Source organism: Lissotriton helveticus, chromosome 3_2 (assembly GCF_964261635.1).
Source record: "Lissotriton helveticus chromosome 3_2, aLisHel1.1, whole genome shotgun sequence".
Classification (NCBI taxonomy): Eukaryota; Metazoa; Chordata; class Amphibia; order Caudata; family Salamandridae; genus Lissotriton; species Lissotriton helveticus.
The window spans coordinates 261,123,593-261,142,694 of record NC_136062.1 but is presented as its reverse complement, the minus strand read 5'-3'; the positions used below and the strand labels follow the sequence as shown (position 1 = coordinate 261,142,694).

General features: G+C 40.1%; 1 protein-coding gene across 1 annotated transcript in view; it reads left to right on the top strand.

Moving 5' to 3' along the window:
- ALDH1A2 (aldehyde dehydrogenase 1 family member A2) overlaps nt 1-19,102 on the top strand; it is a 204,178-nt gene that overhangs the window by 172,317 nt on the left and 12,759 nt on the right. Inside the window, exons 8-11 of the mRNA XM_078685163.1 lie at nt 7,572-7,674; nt 10,368-10,552; nt 11,893-12,057; nt 16,012-16,169. Coding sequence (XP_078541289.1) covers nt 7,572-7,674; nt 10,368-10,552; nt 11,893-12,057; nt 16,012-16,169 — 611 coding nt within the window. The remainder of the gene's footprint in view (nt 1-7,571; nt 7,675-10,367; nt 10,553-11,892; nt 12,058-16,011; nt 16,170-19,102) is intronic.

Sequence of the window (19,102 nt, the reverse complement as noted above, 5' to 3'; positions counted from 1 at the left end):
ATAAAAGCAGCCTCCGCCCCCAGCCCACTAAGGATTTTCCACCTGGCCTGTACTGCCAGTCAATTTTGAAGCACAATGATGTTTAAAAAAGTTTGTGCATATTTTTCACATAAAATATTACCTATTGCAGGAAACACATTTACATTTCACAACTATTTTCATTTGTATATTAGGCATACCATAAACTTGCTTTTTACATGCAGGACATGAAAGTGACGTTTTTATACGTCTGTTGCCCTGTTGAGCTTGAGGAAGTGAATGACTGTTCCTCAGGAGTATTTAGAGTGGTATCCAACCTGCAGTGGACTAAGGAAGGTGCTTAACATACTGACACACACACACACACCTATGACCTTTCAATGTTGCAACACACACGCAACACACGCACATAGATTTGTGGCACCTTTCAATGTTGCACCACACGTGAATGCAAAGTGCATGTATGCACCTGTGTGGGGAGGGGGAGGCGTGAAAGTGGACACCTACCACTAAAACTAGAAAAAACTTGACTTGGGCTTTAAGAGGAGTGGATCCCACCCTCTATGTCCCTGTCACTTTCTTCCAATGTTTGAGCTTTAGATGCCTTACAAAGGACTTACAAAGGCTCAGATAAGGGAAGAAGATAGGGAGTGGGTGGGATGATGAGCATGTTCGTGGCATGCGCAGGTGGCATGCGTATCTCTGCCCTTACAGTTGGCCCCTCTTTTGCAGATTTTCCTTCGTTTGTGGTAACATTGGGCTGCAAAATTATGCCCTGCGGTTGTAATGGCGTAATTTCATGAATTTCACATAATAAATGTAGCGTCAAATTCCCGAAATGATGTGAATTGTGCTGGCGTAATTTAAACTTCATCCAGGCCTAATGTTCAGGCCTGCCTTGGGCTCATGCATCAGAGAGCTACAGGGTGTACGTTATGGCTTCCTCAGCACTGTGGAGGTATTACACGAAAACATGTAGTTCGGCAAGCCCCGACAAGATTCCCCTTGGAATAAGTCAAAGTGTGTTAGAGCATCATCCATAAAAAAACACAGATACAGAGGTTTGAGAGGATAACGAGCCTCTTCGACCTCCCGCTCTATAGTTTAAATCTCACAAAAAGAAGAGGGATAATAAAGCTGCGTGAAGGTAGACAATTGTGTGGGAATGCGGCAACTTTGTAAAAAAACTACCCTCACACACATCATAGGGCTGCTAACACACCTCTGCGTCAGCCCAACGCTGGAGGTGGAGCAATAGGGAGGGGAAGACAATACAACACAAAGTGTGGTGTGAGATCACAGGTGAGATAATGGTGCAGAGAAAGTGATATGAAGTGATATAAAACTGGTATCAGGGAATCCTTATCATAATTTTAATATTAGTACCCTGTCCAGAATTAAAACAAGAACGTGGATGGTAGGTTGGGGAGCTTATAATGAGACACCAACCCCTCCACTAAAGGTGATATCCCCTTCTTCCGCTAGATGTGGAGGAGGGAGGTTTAGCACCCAGGGATTACTGTTGTGAGAGTCCTGAGGAAAGCCGGGGTATTCGTTTAGCTGGCTGAAACATGTCGACACCCATGCAGAGTGGAGGGGTTGGTGTCTCATTATAAGCTGTGTGTGAGGGCAGTTTTTACAAAGTTGGTGCATTCCCACACACTTATCTACCTTCACGTAGCTTTATTATCCCTCTTCTTTTTGTGAGATTTAGAGCATCATCCATGGTTACGGGATGTACCACATTTTACAATTCATTGGAAGATAGAAGATAGGGGAATTTTTGTGCATATCTAGCTGTGTGTGAGGTCACTGACTTCTAGAAATCAGCCCCAGGAAAAATGCAGACCACACTAACCATGCGGGAGGTTGTAACAGGTCAAACGACGGTCATTTCTGCAAAAAACAAAATCTTGGCAAGATATCACTTTTCTGGGTAACCAATGGCCCTATTTATGATGGCTTCTCCTATAATATTGTTAACCACGTAATTGTATTGACGTATTTAGCATTGTGGCGAAAGAGAGGCTGTGGCGCAGCGGCCAGAGCTGCTTACTCGGGATGTGGGTTTAAGTCTCGGCATTAGCGCAACATCCTGTGATTCTGGGTAAATCACTTAATTTCCCTATGCTCATGGACAGTGCCTGGATACCCTCATGGGTGGTAAACTGCGCTATATAAATCTACAAACGAACTAAAAGACTACAAACTAGCTTTGGTAATCCTTAGTGTGCAGTGACTGTAGATCATATTATTGCTGCCCCACATACGGTCCTCGCACATTATTGTGATTATTAACATATTGTGGGCATTCTTGACAGTGATTGTTATCCATGGAATAACAGTGCCAGGTTTGTCATTATGGTGACTCCAGCATTATAGTGCCTATCTATGAAAAATCATGGCTGTCCCAAGTAAAGTGATAGTTATTCCTGGCATAATGTGTGCAACAGCAGCTGAGCCAACACATCACTAACTTCCATCTACTTGACAACTTCCAATCCGGGTTCAGACCTGGGCACAGCACCGAACCCACCCGTGGATGAAGCCCTCCAAGCCCTTAACCAAGGCAAAACCTGTCTCCTAATCCTCCTAGATGTATCCTCGGCTTTTGATACGGTCAACCACGAAAAACTCCTTGAACACCACAAACTCAGGATGGGACTGGATGGTCCAGTTCTTGAATTGTTTAGGTCCTTCCTCCAGAACCGTTCACAGAGATTCCTCATCAATGGTATCTTGTCCGCTCCCTCTCTGATCACGGTTGGTGACCCCCAAGGATCAACCCTGTCCCCTACCCTCTTCAACCTTTACCTTGAACCACTCGCAGAAGTGCTTCGCACCGCCAATATCTCCTAACACATGTATGCAGACAACGCCCAGATCTACATTAAAATTTCTTCTCCTGAGGACATTCTTTCCCTAAATGAGGCCTTGAAGCTGACAGTACATTGGCTCACCTCTAACCAGCTCAAATGTAACACGAACAAAACTGAATTTCTTCTAATCTCCCCACCCAAAACCAACGCTGACATCCTGGAATAGATCAAGTCGATCACAGCATTAAACTGCCCACCAACCATTGTGGACTCTGCTAAATCCCTTTGGATAACCCTAGACTGCAGCTTCAATATGAAGCGCCACATCAACTCGATGGCCAAAATAGCCAGATTTCACCTGAGCTATCTAAGAAACCTGATACCTTTCCTTGACACTCCCAATCTAAAAATAGGAATCCAGGCACTACTTATCTCCAGACTGGAAAATGGATGCTCTACCCTCGCAGGTCTACCCAAGATCTCCCCGGCCCCATTAAAAGCCTGCCTCAATGCTGCCGCCAGACTCCTAACAGGTTCAAAGAAATTCAACCACATCTCTCCACACCTTAAAGCTCTGAATTGGCTTCCCCTCGAGGCCAGAATCCAACTGAAGCTGTCTTGCATCACTCACAAGGCTTTATACTCCAATTCCCCTGCATTTCTTGCCCAGAAACTCGTGATATCTGGAGGAGCCAGATACTCCCGGTCCACCAGAGACCTCTTGCTACAACCAGCATACTTGCGGAAGAAAAACGTACACTCGGGCCTTCTCTGGGGCCGCACCAAGAATTTGGAACTCACTCCTGCCTGCAATTAGAAGAATTCCGTCTCTGGCGCGCTTCAGAAAGGAGGCTAAACCTACCTTCAGGGCAAATTCCTGTCCTAACTCTTGCCCTACAGTCACCTCTGTGACCTTGTTCTACCTCCTCCTACAGCCCCACCATGGCTTCTCTGGATGATATCCACTGGGCACCTCTGGGCACCTCTGGGCCTCCCACCCTTGATTCTGAGACCGTTTGTTTCGTATAAATTGTTTTACCTGTTCTCATCCCATGTGTATACACCCTGGGATCTGAGACCGCTTATTTCTGTAAAAAGTATCTATCTATTTTATCAATTATTGTATCCACCGCTCCAAGTTCTTTTGTATATCACTTGTCTATCCTGTAAAGGGCTCTGATACCCTTGCAGGTCTAGTTCACACTCTACAAAACACAAAAATAAATAATTGTCCCATCCTTGACAAAGTTGTTTGTGGCTCAAACATTTTGGGGCATCCTTGATATTTAGTTTACATTTTTAGGATAATGGTGGTTATTCTAGGCATAACGGTGATCATGTCATCATTGTGGTCACTCTTCGCATAATCTGGCCATCCTGGACTCCTGGAGGGCCTATGTGTCAAAGGTTAACAATCATTCGTATGGAATAGTAAGGCCTTGGTTATGGAGGGCCATTCATAAATGTGAAGGGGAAACAAATGTATGTGAGTGAGAATATTTCCATGTCCATGTCTAGTAAGTACTAGATGAAAATAACATTACAATATTTGCTAAAAGTAAAATCTGAAACATAGAGGAATAAAACAGTCATTTCAATACAATAACGACAATTTTTGGTGGTGCGGAATGTTGAGTTTATTGGCCTTCAAAGAAAAGCTGATATTTATAGCAGAGTGGGTGTTTTTCCAGAAGATGACGAGTTGCTGTTTGAGGACAAACTTGTATATGTCAAATTGAATATCAAGATAATTCAAACCATCTGTTAAACATATGGCTTTTTAAACCAATTTTTAGGGAAGTGGTGCTAAAAATGCAATATTTTGCCACTGTGTTTTCAAAGTTTTTTTGGGGCGTGCACCCAACAATTCTAGGCAGGCCCTTCAGGGTTGCTTGCAACACCATGAAGGTATTACTGTACTTTATGAGTGCTGTTTAGAAGTGCTGGTATTGACCCTATGAATTCTTTTGTCAATTTATTAAAAAATTCTGATGTGAGATACATTATTTGACCGCATTTATTTACCCTCTCTAGTAAAGAGCATCCTCCCACCTCAATTTAGGAGTACACACACACTCATTTCGCTCGGTTGGTGTAATAAAGGATGTCTAGTCTCACCACTTTAAAAGTGTATCATTTCGCAGTGGTGTGCAACTATTTTTAGTTGCAGTTTTGGCTACGGGATTCCTTTTTTTTGCATGTTAATGTACATTTCGCATGTGCTTATTCGTCTATAAATCACGTGTCATTCTTTAAACGGTGCCCATTGTTTAGAAAATTGCAGTAAGGGATTGAGGGAATGCGGTAATAAGGAAAATGGTCAATTTTACAATCCGACCCTGATTAGCTTCATAGCGGCCCATTATTATCGGCTGCACTAAAGCAAGGCTCGTGCAATATCTGCACCATTATTTCTTCCATTCCTGCAGAGATTGGATTTCGTATTAATTGCTTTCAAACCTGGCCATAAACATTTTTTGTTAATGGAAACCGAGCATTTTAGCAGACAAATGGGCCAGTTTTACAAACCCACTTACATTTTTTTCGTCAAAGAAAATGACCACTTAATAAGGAATATCCCTTTCTGGAACATTTCCAAGAGGAAGGGATTTTCAGGCAAGGTACCAAAAGTAGACGCCCAATGTGGAAAATGCTATGTGACAGTCCAATTTGAGGCATATTTCTGTATACGTTTCCAGGATTTTGTATAGCGCCTGATGTTCTCTTTAGCCTGAACAGAAGTGGACTGGGGCAGGGCTAATAGGAGACAGACCTCAGGGCCCTACTGGGAAACCAAAAGCTGCCCTGGCAAGAATCCTCAAACCAGCCTTACTCTCTTTGATTCCTCGTGCAATGTCTCTCTTCACGTCCATCCTCTCTCTTTCTCATATCGCTGTGGTCACTTTCTTTCTATTCTACCCCTCACCAGACACCTCCTTTTATTCCAACCTCTATTGAAGCCCCCCAGTGCCTGCTGTAATTACCTTGAGCTGGAGAAAGCCCCAAGAGCGTCCCTGGACTTTCAGTCCCCAAGGGCTCTAGCCACTAGGCAATGCCGTTGCAATAAAAGGCTTATTGCTCGATAGTGCCTCTAGTCCCAGAACCCTGAGAGATAGGACCGCCTCATACTAAGATCTACAGGACTTCAGGCTGTCATCATCACCACTGTTCTGTATATTTGGATTTGTGGAGACCCTTTCAATAGATGCTACTCTAAATGTGTAAGACAGTGTTTCTTCAATATACCTCACTAGACCTGCAGGAAACAATCGTGACTGGGTATACTTTTCAAGAAGATACACCTCCGAACTATTTCGCCCTGAATTTCCCCAACATGTCCATTTTCATTGAGCTTCATCATCTATGATTAATGAAAGAAACAGTATCACAAGTTGACTTAGCTGCCATGTGGACTCAAATTGCAAAGAAGGACCGGTGACTGATGAACCATCTCATGAGATCAAGAAGCCCCAAGTATGCAGAAGTGGTAACAAGTTTACTCATCCCTTTGGGCCTCTTTCCTCGAGCATATCCTCGATTTTTGTTCACATGCTGCTACTAGAGTCCCACACTGGAAAGACCACATCACACCCATGGCCCTCAATTTTCAACTGAAGAAATTCCACCATTGATGTAGATATATCTGCATACACAAATGCAATGGTACATTTTCATCAGTCCTAACTATAGAAATAAGCGAATGGGGAATTTTCCCCTACAAATTGTGTTTGTGCTTTCCAAAGTTTTGCAAAGTGCTCTGCAAATCATGTCTTAAAAAAAAAATATATCGAAACACTGCTAAATATGTGTGAAGACAGTTTGCTTCCAGGTACAAACTTTGTAGAACAAAACTCTGTAGTTATTGTATTGCTCATTTATTGTTCAATGCTGAAAACATTCTTCAAAGATGTACATGCAAAAGTCATCATGTAGTAATCAGGCCTGGAAACCTGCGACAGTCACAGATTTCAAGAAGTATTCTTTAAAATTGCATTTGTGCTAACAGTTTTCCATATTCAGCACTGTACATAAGGTGTTATTGTGCACGTGACAGTGCATTTACCTGTGCAGTGCACCTTTTCTCCCTGGAAAATACATTTTGTCATGTAGAAATCCCTTTTCCCACACATCCACCAATTAAGGGAGACTTTTCAGCCATTTCCAATTTACAATAGGATTTACTACTGTCTTTGACAGCTGTAATTCTGCGACTGTGTGCAGGGTATGAGTGAGTGGGAAATGAATGTAATACTTAAAAAAATTTTTTAGGGCCATTTCTGCCCTGGAGTACGTTTAACAACTGCATGAAATTAATTACACCAATATAGAGTAATATTATGCATGTCTAAATCTCTTCACAAGTGCATTTTCAAATTAAGTAAATGCCAGTCTTGAATTTACAAGGGTGAAACAAGACACTTAAGGGCCCTATTCACAAAATTATATTTGGCCATACCCATGCTTGTGAATTAACCCAATATGAGGATATACGTTCAGGTAGAGATATTAATCTCTGGGCGTACTTTTAGTTTTTTTTTTGGTAAATCGGGTCCGGAGTGAGTAAGTTTTTGAGAACAGTTCAACTTGTTTACTGTTCTGAAAAAGGATTGCATGAGTCTCTTGTACCCTCTTCCTCAAAACCTTTGTCAGAAAGAGTATTAGTTATTGCATTATATTGCAGTTTAGCTTTATGGGCTGGTTCTTGTCTGCTGGTACTGCTGGCTGGTGTTTGCGTCTGCTTTCTGTGTCACACATTTCTCCATTTCCTTCCAGGTTGGAAAGATGATCCAAGAAGCATCTGGAAAGAGTAATTTGAAGAGAGTAACCCTGGAGCTGGGAGGAAAAAGCCCCAACATTATTTTTGCAGATGCAGATTGTAAGTAAGGCTTGCTGTTACACGTCGCCCTTAAAACAACACTGTGGTGCGGACCCCTTTACTAAATTCTCTGCCAGGAAAATAGATCAAGGACACTTTTTTAATCAAGTTTGTTTTGGATAAACAGCAAATGCATTATTTAGGGTTAGGAAGCCAGATTCAGCTGTACATTATATGAATTTGAAAGGGCTGCATATACAAATTCTTCTGTTACATGTTCCATGCTGAGTGGATTAATCGGAAGAAATATGCAGGAAGGGCACAGAAAAAGTTAACTTCATGCACATCCAGCGTTTATCCAAATGTCCCTGTAGGAGATTATTAAAGTCGTTTGTCCCATTATGTGTTTAGAGCAGAATTACAGGGAAGGCTTCAAATAACAGTTGTGCAGTCATACGGCCTGATCTGGAATCAGCACAAATTCACTAATAATATGTGTAATTGCTCCTAAATGTTGCACTTGAGAATGGATGGCTGCAAAGGCACAATAGTCAGTGCCGCAATATGTAGTGTTTATTCCCTCAATACTGTATATTCGTAAATCTCCCATGAGAATACATCCATATAAATGACACTTATTGGGGTAGGCTTAAGACTTTAAGTATTCATATGAGCCAAATACCCCCCACCACCCGATTGTGAAAATCTGCCATGACACTTTTTTTCCACTCACTTTTTTCCATCAATAAGAAATTAGCAGGAACCCAAAGAATTGTCATCCACTCATGCCATTATGAATGTCTATGAAATACAGGAGTCCGGTAGAAACTGCTAGTCCAGATAGGTGGCAGTCCAGACCCATTGCCTTCACACGGAAAAGAGCAAACAGTAACTGGTGCCTACTCTGCTGCTTCACATTCATATTAGCAGCAACCTTTGGACATATCTCAGGCAGATTGAGATCCCATATCACATCATAAATTTGACTAACAATGATATCATGCATTAAGGCCTCTTAGCTCAGTGTTTCTTCCATAAGGAGAGGCTTGTAGGTTCTAACATCAAGTTAGGCAGGATATTGGAGCTCAACTGTTCTAAGCCAAATTTTGCATTTTGAAACTACTTTTTAATTGCAATGGGGGAAGTTGTATAATAATTGTAGATGGAATTGTGGATCTGAAGCTTAACGTCTTCTAATTAACAGAATTGGGGTAATTTCGGTGGTGGTCAAAGGGAAGACCACAAACAAGCTAGTGGGAGCCATGCCCAATATTTTGTTTTATTGTATTATTTTATGCTGTATTGTGTTATGCTATGTTAGTTCTATTTGGAGAGTACTCTTTCCACTATGCTTGCTTGATGTAATGCAAAAGCACAACAAACCGATAACTTAAAGAGCAGGAATGTTTTAAGCATGTTAGGAATTAGATTCTGTACAAAGAAGCTTCACATTTTCAGAACCTTGAGGCCAAAGAGTTACCACCTAAGTGCACCTTGCCAGTTTAAGGAATCCTGGGCATAAGTCACTCCAAATATCACATCTCGACACTGCTAACAAGATGACAGCTTCCTCTCTATAAGCAAGGGCTTCCACCACAAATGATCTTGCCGGACTTGCACAATGCCTTAAACTCAATTCTTCTGTTGATTGTTTTTTTAATTAAACCATTTGTTTATTGATTTTCAATTGCGATCATCCAAAAGAAATAGCAATCAACATTGGTTTAGATCAAGAGAGTATAAGGTTTCCCCTTCGACTGGTATCATAGAAAAAAATCTAAATTTAGGACAACAATCTTTAAAGTCACCATCTAATCTCTAGTAAAGATGTTTCGACATCCCACAACATCTCTTGCACACAATATTTGTACCCTAGTATGTACAAGCTTCTCAGTAAGGTAAACATTGCTCCCAGCTCTTTCAAATTTCTTGTATATATAGGGATTGTTCGTTCATAAAGCACTGGTCGACATTATTGCACAAGGAGACTAACTTTAGTCTTTCCAGACTTTCATATTTAATTACAGAAATGCTTGATAATGTTGCACAACAAGATACTGACACGTTCACATTCTCTAGGACATACCTCATTACTTACGCTATCAAATGCTGCCAGTTTAGCCTGAGTATATTGGACTCTCCATGGAATCTTGTGTTGCAGTAGCCTAAATCCTAAACGATTTGCTTCTTCTTGAGCCAAGCCTAGAGTCTCATCTCCTTCTGGATCATCTAAATGGCCTAAATCAGTCTCTTATCTACCTCTAAGTCAATTCAGGTATTGTGGTGCATCATTTATCCTACATTCTAGGGGTAAGTACACTTTGTTGGATACGTTGTGAACATCTAAAGTACATGTATCAATTGGAGATACCAGTAGTATTCTATTGGTGACAACTCATATTCAGTTTGCATCTTGGCAAATCCCAAAATATCCTTTCCAGCCCATTTGTCACCTAGGGTAGGTATACCTAACTACGCCATGATGAAAAACCATCATGGGTACCCAAATCAGGTGGCATGTTATGACACCATAACACTGTTTCTTTGGTATCAGCAGTTGAAAAGCATTGGCAAAGGAAGACAGATTGGCTTTGTTAAAGCTTGCTTAGAGCGGTATATCTCGACCTGATATCAAGTGTTAGTTTTCTGTAAATTGCGCTCCATCATAACATACACATCTATTCACATTGCAGAATCCATGCTTCTTATTGACCATGAAAAACATTTGTGACCTCATTGCTTTAATTTTGCAGTGGACTATGCTGTGGAGCAAGCTCACCAAGGAGTTTTCTTCAACCAAGGCCAATGTTGCACTGCGGGATCCAGGACATTCGTCGAGGAGACTATATATGATGAGTTTGTCAGACGAAGTGTTGAGCGAGCAAAGAGGCGAATAGTTGGAAGTCCTTTTGATCCATCCACCGAGCAAGGCCCACAAGTAAGAATATACTGCTAGGAAAGTGATTCTTTAAAATATTTTTTCAAGAATAGTATGGAAAATCAAGTATGCCAAGATGCTACTTACTAACAAAATACAAACTGTTGCAATTATGTAATGATCCACTACTCATATAGCCTACTATGGTTAAATGGCAAAGCCAAGTAATGCATCCAAAGGTATTGGGTACTATAAACATCACAAGGTGAGGCTGCATAAGTCTCATACAACAATTATATTTGGCAGCCAAGTTTCCAATATTGAAGGTTAAAGGACAGCTATTCAATTATGTAACTTTTAAAGATTCAACTCAGAATCGGCCTACTAGTGAAAAAGGGGAATTTACTGTCACAATTTCAGTGTCTTGATTAAAGAAAATCAAGATTTGCATTTTGTTTTAATGGCAACATTAAGCTTATGAAAAAAAAATCTGTAAAGTGGGTAGATTATTCACAGATGTACGTTTAGGGTGTGTGTGGATATTGACATACATTCCAAATGAATTGTTACACACACAAAATAACAGCAAAAAGATTGAATTATGTATTCATGTATTCATATAGGGTGGAAACCCTTCACATCTGCTGGAGATAAAGGTTTATAGATTTCCACAAATGAAAAAGTATTTGCATTGTGAAAGACAAATGAGAAATCTATGGGTAACTGCACATTTCCGCCAAACTTGAGTATTGACCTTCTGCAAACAATCACTAAGGGCTCTAATACGAGTTTGGTGGTGCCCGGACCGCCAGACTTGTAGGGGCATGGTCGGACCGCATTTGCCCCGCCGCAGCCGCTAAGGAACTGATTTTCACATCTTTTTGGCGAATTTCTGTAAATAATGTAATATGAATACATTTGGAAAAATCATGCATGTAATCCAGTGACTCACAAAATTGGTATTTTGTTATAATCTACCATTTCAGTCTCACATTAGGTGAGAACATAGGGTCATTGCCGCAACTTAAAGAAAACAAACAATTCCTTTCTGGTGCTCGTTTACAATTCAGCACCTGATTGAAAATAAAACCCAAAGCCTACTACTAGTTGCACGCCATTCCACACCTCTTCATGCAGTTATCAAAGGTACATGTTACTCTTCAGCATGTAGTTTATATAATGCTCAGTACAGTTCAACTTAGTATACACCACTTTTTATTTACACACACGAGGAACCAGTTACTTGAGTAATTACCAAATGTGGAAACATTTATATTTAATCTGATGTTGCTATGAGAAGAGAAACATTTTAAATGGTCTGTATATTCTATGAATTCGATATGCTTCTTACAAATTTTTAATATAGAAATATATTTTATCTTTTTTCTTCATGATCACAGACTGATAAGAAACAGTACAACAAGATTCTGGAACTTATTCAAAGTGGTATCACAGAAGGAGCAAAACTAGAATGTGGTGGCAAGGGGCTGGGAAGAAAAGGATTGTTTGTTGAACCAACAGTATTTTCCAATGTAACAGATGATATGAGGATTGCAAAGGAAGAGGTAAGGAACTGTCCTGTGAGGCCACAACTAGGGAGAGGGGTTGGCCTAACGGCTAAGGCGCTCGACCTCGGACCTGGGGATCTGGGTTCGAGTCTCGGTAACGACGCCAAAAAAACCCCTGTGATTCTGGGCAAATCACTTAATCTCCCCGTGCCTAAAATGAAAGTGTGTCCTCATGTAACGTAACTGGTGCTATGTAAAGCGCTCTGATAACTGATTCGGTTCGGTTCTAGTTCGCGCTATATAAAACTCTTAAAAAAAAAAAAACTACAAATGTCTCATAGCTGTGTTACCTTAACCAATATAAGAATCACTAGCTAAGACCTATAGAGAACAAGTGAAGAAAGCAATTCTGTAATTCCTACAGAAAACAGGAGTTAACTTGTTGCGGGTTCAATAAACCAGGGCCTGGTCATTGTGCAGTATTTTTCAAGATGAGAATTCTCATTTAACTAATAAAGGATAAGAGGGCACCACATTAACTGTAGTAGATATTCTTAAATGTAGGTCTCCATTAATGATACAATTGACTGAATTCAACGAAATAACCAACATAGAAGGGTGGAGGCCTGGGAAATTGCACTGCAGCATTAAAAAGAGGAGTGAAAAGAGGATGAAGAATATCATATTTGTCTTCAATATTTCGTTTAATTTACAACCATATTTAAGATAAATGTGATGTAGATGAGTGTGTATTCTGTCTGAACGAACACATTGAAGCGGGGTACACCTTATTACACATCTAATGGAAATGAGAATGTCATGCCGTTTATAACACTGTTGGCCTGATTCACAAAGGTAAACTTGTGTACTTGTACTTTTTTTGGTATTCACAAACTCCAATTTAAGAGTACGTTTACAATTACAGAGACTGCACAATTGAGGTTGAAAACTCCGCACATAAAAACATAGGTCTTTCCTATATTTTTATGTGCAGAGGACTCCGCCCGACCACAGAGTCTCTACAGTTGTAAACTTACTATTATATCAGAGTTTGTGAATTGCAAAAAAAGTAAACTTCCAAAGAAACATAAGTATGCCTTAGTGAGTCAAGCCCAGAGTGACAAACGTAGGGCCCAGTTCCTGTTTCAAAATAAAAATCTCTCAGCCTCCTTCAAAAGTAACACATTTAGAGTCAGCAGTTCATTTTCATCACTGTGATAAAGGTGCACCTAGTACTCATTATAAGTACTTGGATAAAGAATATTGTTGTGCAGCTAAGTGCCATCTAGGTGAACTAACAATCTGTGAAGTAGTTTAAAATTGAAAACAAATAGAGTTTAAAGTTTAAACCCAAAACAAATATTCAAAACAATAGACACAAAATAAATGTTGTTTGCGGTGTTCAGATAAACAGCAGTTTTCTGTCATACATTATAATCCAGGATGGTAGTTTGCTTGGTTGGTGAAATACTTCATCAATGAGAGGAATTTCAAAGTCAAAGATTGTTTAATTCCAAATGGATCAAGTTAATGATCAGAAATGATGCGCGCATAGAGTAATTTATAATTTTCTTTAAAATTTTGAAGCTTTCTTATTGCCAGTGTCTACCCACAAGTGTGGCATGAGTTATAAATCAACATATCAGGAACAGGAGTATAGATCAACCCAGTTATACGACATTAGGATTAGGTACTGCGCAGACAGTAAAGTAGTTGGGATTGTTGTCACCCAATAGGTGTTAAAGTGAATTGAAAATAGATTATGGTCAGGTGTAGCCAGATTATTTTTGGAACATTGTTCCACACCATGAGCACAAAGCGTGACACAACCTATTTAGAGGTAATTCTTTTTGTGGTATTTAAATGGCTAGGATTAGTGGTGCTGTACTCCTTTAATTTCTTAATATGCCCACCTAGTCAGCTTTTCAGGAGATAGATGGGTTGTTCTAGACATTTGACTTTGAGAGGAATGCAGATAATTCTGAATGTTCGAGTTAGTGTGTATCAGGGATGATTTTTTAACTTTTCCAAACCCCTAAAAATCTAATTCCCTAATCATTGAGAGAGAAGTAATCCTCTTAGGCAATGACAGGACATGCTGTAGATCAAGGGTAGTTTTATACGTAGCGTCCATATGTTTAAAACCTAGGAGGCAAGGGTGAAACTTTAGACTTTGGTACATAAAACTAGGGCCATGTTGAGCTCAAGAGGCACAAAGCCATTCTGTCTGGTCTGAATATAAGGTGCAAAGTTAGCTGTGAGAAGAAAGAAGAATTACATTTTCTTTGGGTTTAATCTAAGATTGAAGTTGGCCATCCAAGCCTCAAGCGCTTTCAGGTAGTGTTTGAATTTTGGGATATCTTCGTAATCAGTCACCAACAGGTAGAGCTGCTTCTCATTATATTCTGGGCCATTAGAATGATGCGATTCTGTAGCGTCAATGTTTTCTGCATAGTTATGGATTTGTTGCACTTGAAACATAATCCAACATATGCTGCATAATGTGCTTTTTTAACAAGAAGCACGTTTCCAACTCAAACAGATCAAAACTTACTGAAAACAGCGACACGTGATGCAGCACATTAGAACACCATTTGGAAAGGTTGACGGGTCACTTTTCAGTTGCTTATTGTTGTATTTAGGTGCTAAACTGGTGCATATGAGGTGAAACCGTTGCAAAGGCAGCGTTAATTATATGTATAAATATTAAAATAACAAAGTAATGCTATCACAAAATGCGCCTATTACACGCCATCATTTGCATTTTGTTGCTACATTAGTTTGTCAACTTTGTCGCATAATTTGGTCATGCCTTGTCACATAATTCCAGCGACCCTGAATATTTCTGTTGGTGTAACTGTGCTTTGTTGGCACACCGGTCCTCAGTGGTTGCACATAAATATTGAAACATTTTGGAGACAGGATAGAACCATGAGGAGCTGGCCATGGCAGGTGAGTGATGGACAACCTGGTTGATCCATGCTTAAACACAGAGATATGGATTCTAGGAAATAAGTGAACTATTTGAGAACAAGGCACTCTGTTCTTATCCATATAATAAGTCACATAGAGGTCCAGTATATGCAGCATGCAAACATAGCCACCATCCATCCCCTGTATAGTAACATAAGCTACTTGAGAGGTTAGGTGCCATAGGGCTGAATCTCAGCCTAAAGCCTACTCGATGGGAACTAAAAGGACTAGATTTATCAATATATGAATACAGTTGGAGTTTCCTGTCATTTCAATTAGTTTTTCAGGAAATAGAAGTTTGGAAACACTATTGCACATGCCTTGCTATTTGTTCACAAATCTACACTTCCATCCATATTCTACTTAAGCTAGTAAAATCATGTATCTTGATGATAGAATTCCATCATTAGTGGCTAATTCTTCAACTGGATTTGTGTGACTAAATTGTTCTCTATATCACAGTGATATTTAAAGAATATTTTGCTAAATGATCCAGAATGTACCGTCTGGGAATAGGAAAATAACGCAAACTGTGAGCAGTCAAAGAATTATATAGAGTACATTTGGACTGTAGACTTTTTTCTACAACATTCAACTCTTAGAAGGTTTTTCGTTCTTTTTTTATTTAAACGCTAAGAAACGTTGTCAAGTTCACAAGGAGACTGGATTTTATATAACATTTTCGTGCAATAACAGTAGGTACACTTTGACAACAACACCCCATTCAATGTATATTGCACGAAAGCGGTGCAATGTTTATTTATTCATTTGATTCATTTGGCAGAGCACAACAAAGAATTTTGAGAAACAAATGCTGTACATAGAAATATTATAGTGGTACAATAGAGAATTAGTACTCTTAAGTGGATACATAGAGAAAGTAATTGTAGATTAGGTGGATGGTGGAAGTTGAATAATAAAATGACAATATAAACTTTTATCATAGATGCTTATATACAGAATGCATTATTGTTAATACATTTGTGCTAGAATAAGGTCTTTGTTAAGTTAAAAATTGCATTCATTTTTTGTGTGTAGATTTTTGGGCCTGTCCAGCAGATACTGCGTTTTAAAACCATGGATGAAGTGATAGAGCGAGCGAACAACTCTGAGTTTGGACTGGTAGCTGCTGTTTTTACAAATGACATCAGCAAAGCCCTGACGGTCTCCTCAGCAATGCAAGCAGGCACAGTGTGGTAAGGCTCCTTTGGATATCATTTTAAATTGTGCTTAGCCTTGCATGCAGAATTTAAGGATGATAGGTTGAAGGAGGACATGTGCTGGTGGACAGAGGAACACATTTTCTAATAATTCCACATGGAGGAGGAATTTAAAGATGCAATGTGGGTTCACATGCTACCTCTAGCTAATCCAATCTAGGGTTCAAATGCTAACTGAGAAGGCAACTGCATGGGCAAGCGGGTGCCGGAGTTTCAGCAACTAATCATGAATCAACATTGACCCCTACATGCTTCCATACAAATGCTGCAGTTGGAAGGTGGAATTGAAAGGTCTTAACAGCATTGTAAGAGTGATCAGAGACTTTGTATCATGATGTTACATAGATTTATATGGTCCTCTTCCCACATCTCAAAGTTGGGATGATTGTCATTGTCAGATGTACATTTCACATCCTTTAGGGCTACTTGTCTCTGGGTACTGTGACTTGTATCTATCAGTATCTGATGACTCTGTTACAAAAAGAAAAATAAACATAGATTATGTCAACAATTAAGTTGGAGCCATAAGCAATGAAGCATGAATGTTACAGCTCTTCTTTTAAGTGGGGTGAAATTGTCATCGGGAAAAGGATGATTCATATCCTTCTCCCCTTTAGTTCAGCAGTCACAGGCATTTAGTATCAATGTCTTGCTGGCATTTACTTAATCACACTCATTTTGAATGATTACCTTTGCCAAATATTTCACAGGCATATAGTATCCATGTCTAGCTGGCATTTACTTAATTACAGTAATTTTGAATGATTACCTTTGCAAAATATTTAATCTGTTAACCATTGACCAGGCATCGCTTACGCGAAACCCTCTATAATCTCTGTCATCACTGAAAAAACTACAGTATTTATTAAAACGTGATGGAAATACTTGAGCATGCTCTTTGAAATACTTATAATAGGGGTTTAAGAACCATTTAAGTTTAAATTGTTTATGCTTCGCTTTATCTTTCAAAACGGGGATAATTGAAACATATATTAGTTAGTGTGGCCCTAATTGAACAGGGCAAATACAAGGAAATGATGGACGGAATGCTGAAACTTTTCAGACACTCACCCCCAGTCACAGATCTGGGTTGAATCCATCAAAATTCTTTAGCTCACTTCACCACCTCAGTTCAGACCCAGCTATATGCAAATCAGTCTTGACCCTGTGCCTCATGGGAAGAGTCCAGCCCAAACTGCCAAGCCAGGTCTTCCCTGAACCTGAAACAAGCTCTGGGTAACACCTTTCATCAGCCAGGCTAGCTTGATTCCAGTGGCAAAGTGAGCAAGGAACCCACGTCTGGGCATACCCTGCCAATTTAGGACGAACAAAGCAAACACAAGGAGATGATGGTCGGAGCGCTGAAACTTTTCAGACACTCACCCCCAGTCACAGATCTGGTTGAATCCATCATCATTCTTTAGCTCACTTCAGCACCTCAGTTCAGACCCAGCTATATGCAAATCAGTCTTGACCCAGTGCCTCATGAGAACAGTCCAGCCCGAACTGCCAAGCCAGGTCTGCCCTGAACCGGAAACAAGCATCCTGGGACCGGTTTCTGGGTAACACCCTTCATCACCCAGGCAAGCTTGAAACCAGTGCCAAAGTGAGCAAGGGACCCACATCTGACCCACAAGAGCTAATGTGTCATATATCATGAAGTAAAGTTAACTTTTAGTCATTGGTCAAGCGTCATGAAGGTTTCTTTCTTATTGGGATTTCTAGACCATCCATTAAGTACCTTTCCAGCATTAAAGCCAATTTAAATTCTACTTTAGCATTACACCCTGCTAGGAAGTGGGTTATTCATTTGGGGAGGAGAAACCTTTACCAGCTTCACAAACTCACCCTGGTGGCGTGGAAAAGTAAGGTGCGGACTTAATGTCTCAGTTCGTGGGTTAATGGGATCTCAGCGTGTGTTCAAGCAACTGCTATGGAGTGAAGGTCAGGTACAGAAAGTGTGTCAGCCCAATGAAACATTTTTACCTTCCTTCTTAGCCTGTTTCTGGAGACAATAACCTATCAATGGGAGAGATCCAAGCTTGAAGACGGCAAACGTTTGTCAAATTTAGATAAGTTATCTTCGAGCTCCTGCTGAAGATGATGATTGTGTCACCAACAGTACCAAGCTGGATTTTCTGTTTTTTGTGGCTCTTGAGCAGGAAACAAGAGGTCAGCCATCAGACCCTTGGGCAGCAGTCCATTCCCTCAGGGTGAGCAGGAGTCAGGAGTCCTTCAGTCCTTGACTTTCAGTAGGGTTTCTTTCTTCAGGTGCTGTCTTCGCTGTTCCAGGAGTGTTCTGAGAAGGTGTTGGTGAGGTGCCAGCCTTATCCTGTGTGCGTCTGAACGACTAGATATATTATATTCCTCATCCATTCCTCACATATTTATGCTGAAATGTCATATGACCTGAATCAATTCAAATCTGTGTGCAAAGCATATAAAAACATCTTTAGCTTTATTTGATATAATCTGTCCAGAGTTTTTGTCACAAAGTTCATATACTGTAAGGAGCTGCTTATTAATATGCCCTCTGAGTCTTTACAGCAGATGGCAACTGCAGCTTTGCAAATCCGAATGTTTAAGAGGCGAAACGCTGGGGCAAGTTTAAAAAGTACGGCAGTAGCATATAACATGAGTTAGCTGTTCATTTTTCAAATTTACATAATCGGGAACAATTATACTTTCTTTCATGCTTCCTCGGTTGTGTGTGTTTCTCCTATATCACATAATCCAAAGCAAGGCATAGGTATCAGACTTTTAATTCTCACTAGACGGCATGTTAATGATGAAGGTGGAACTTATTTGTCTTGTAGCTTTCCATGACCAGAGTGCTGTCGGCCTTGTTTTTAGAGGTCTTAGAATCATGTTTCAGTGATTTGACGCTGATGTATTTTCGCAAGATTGTT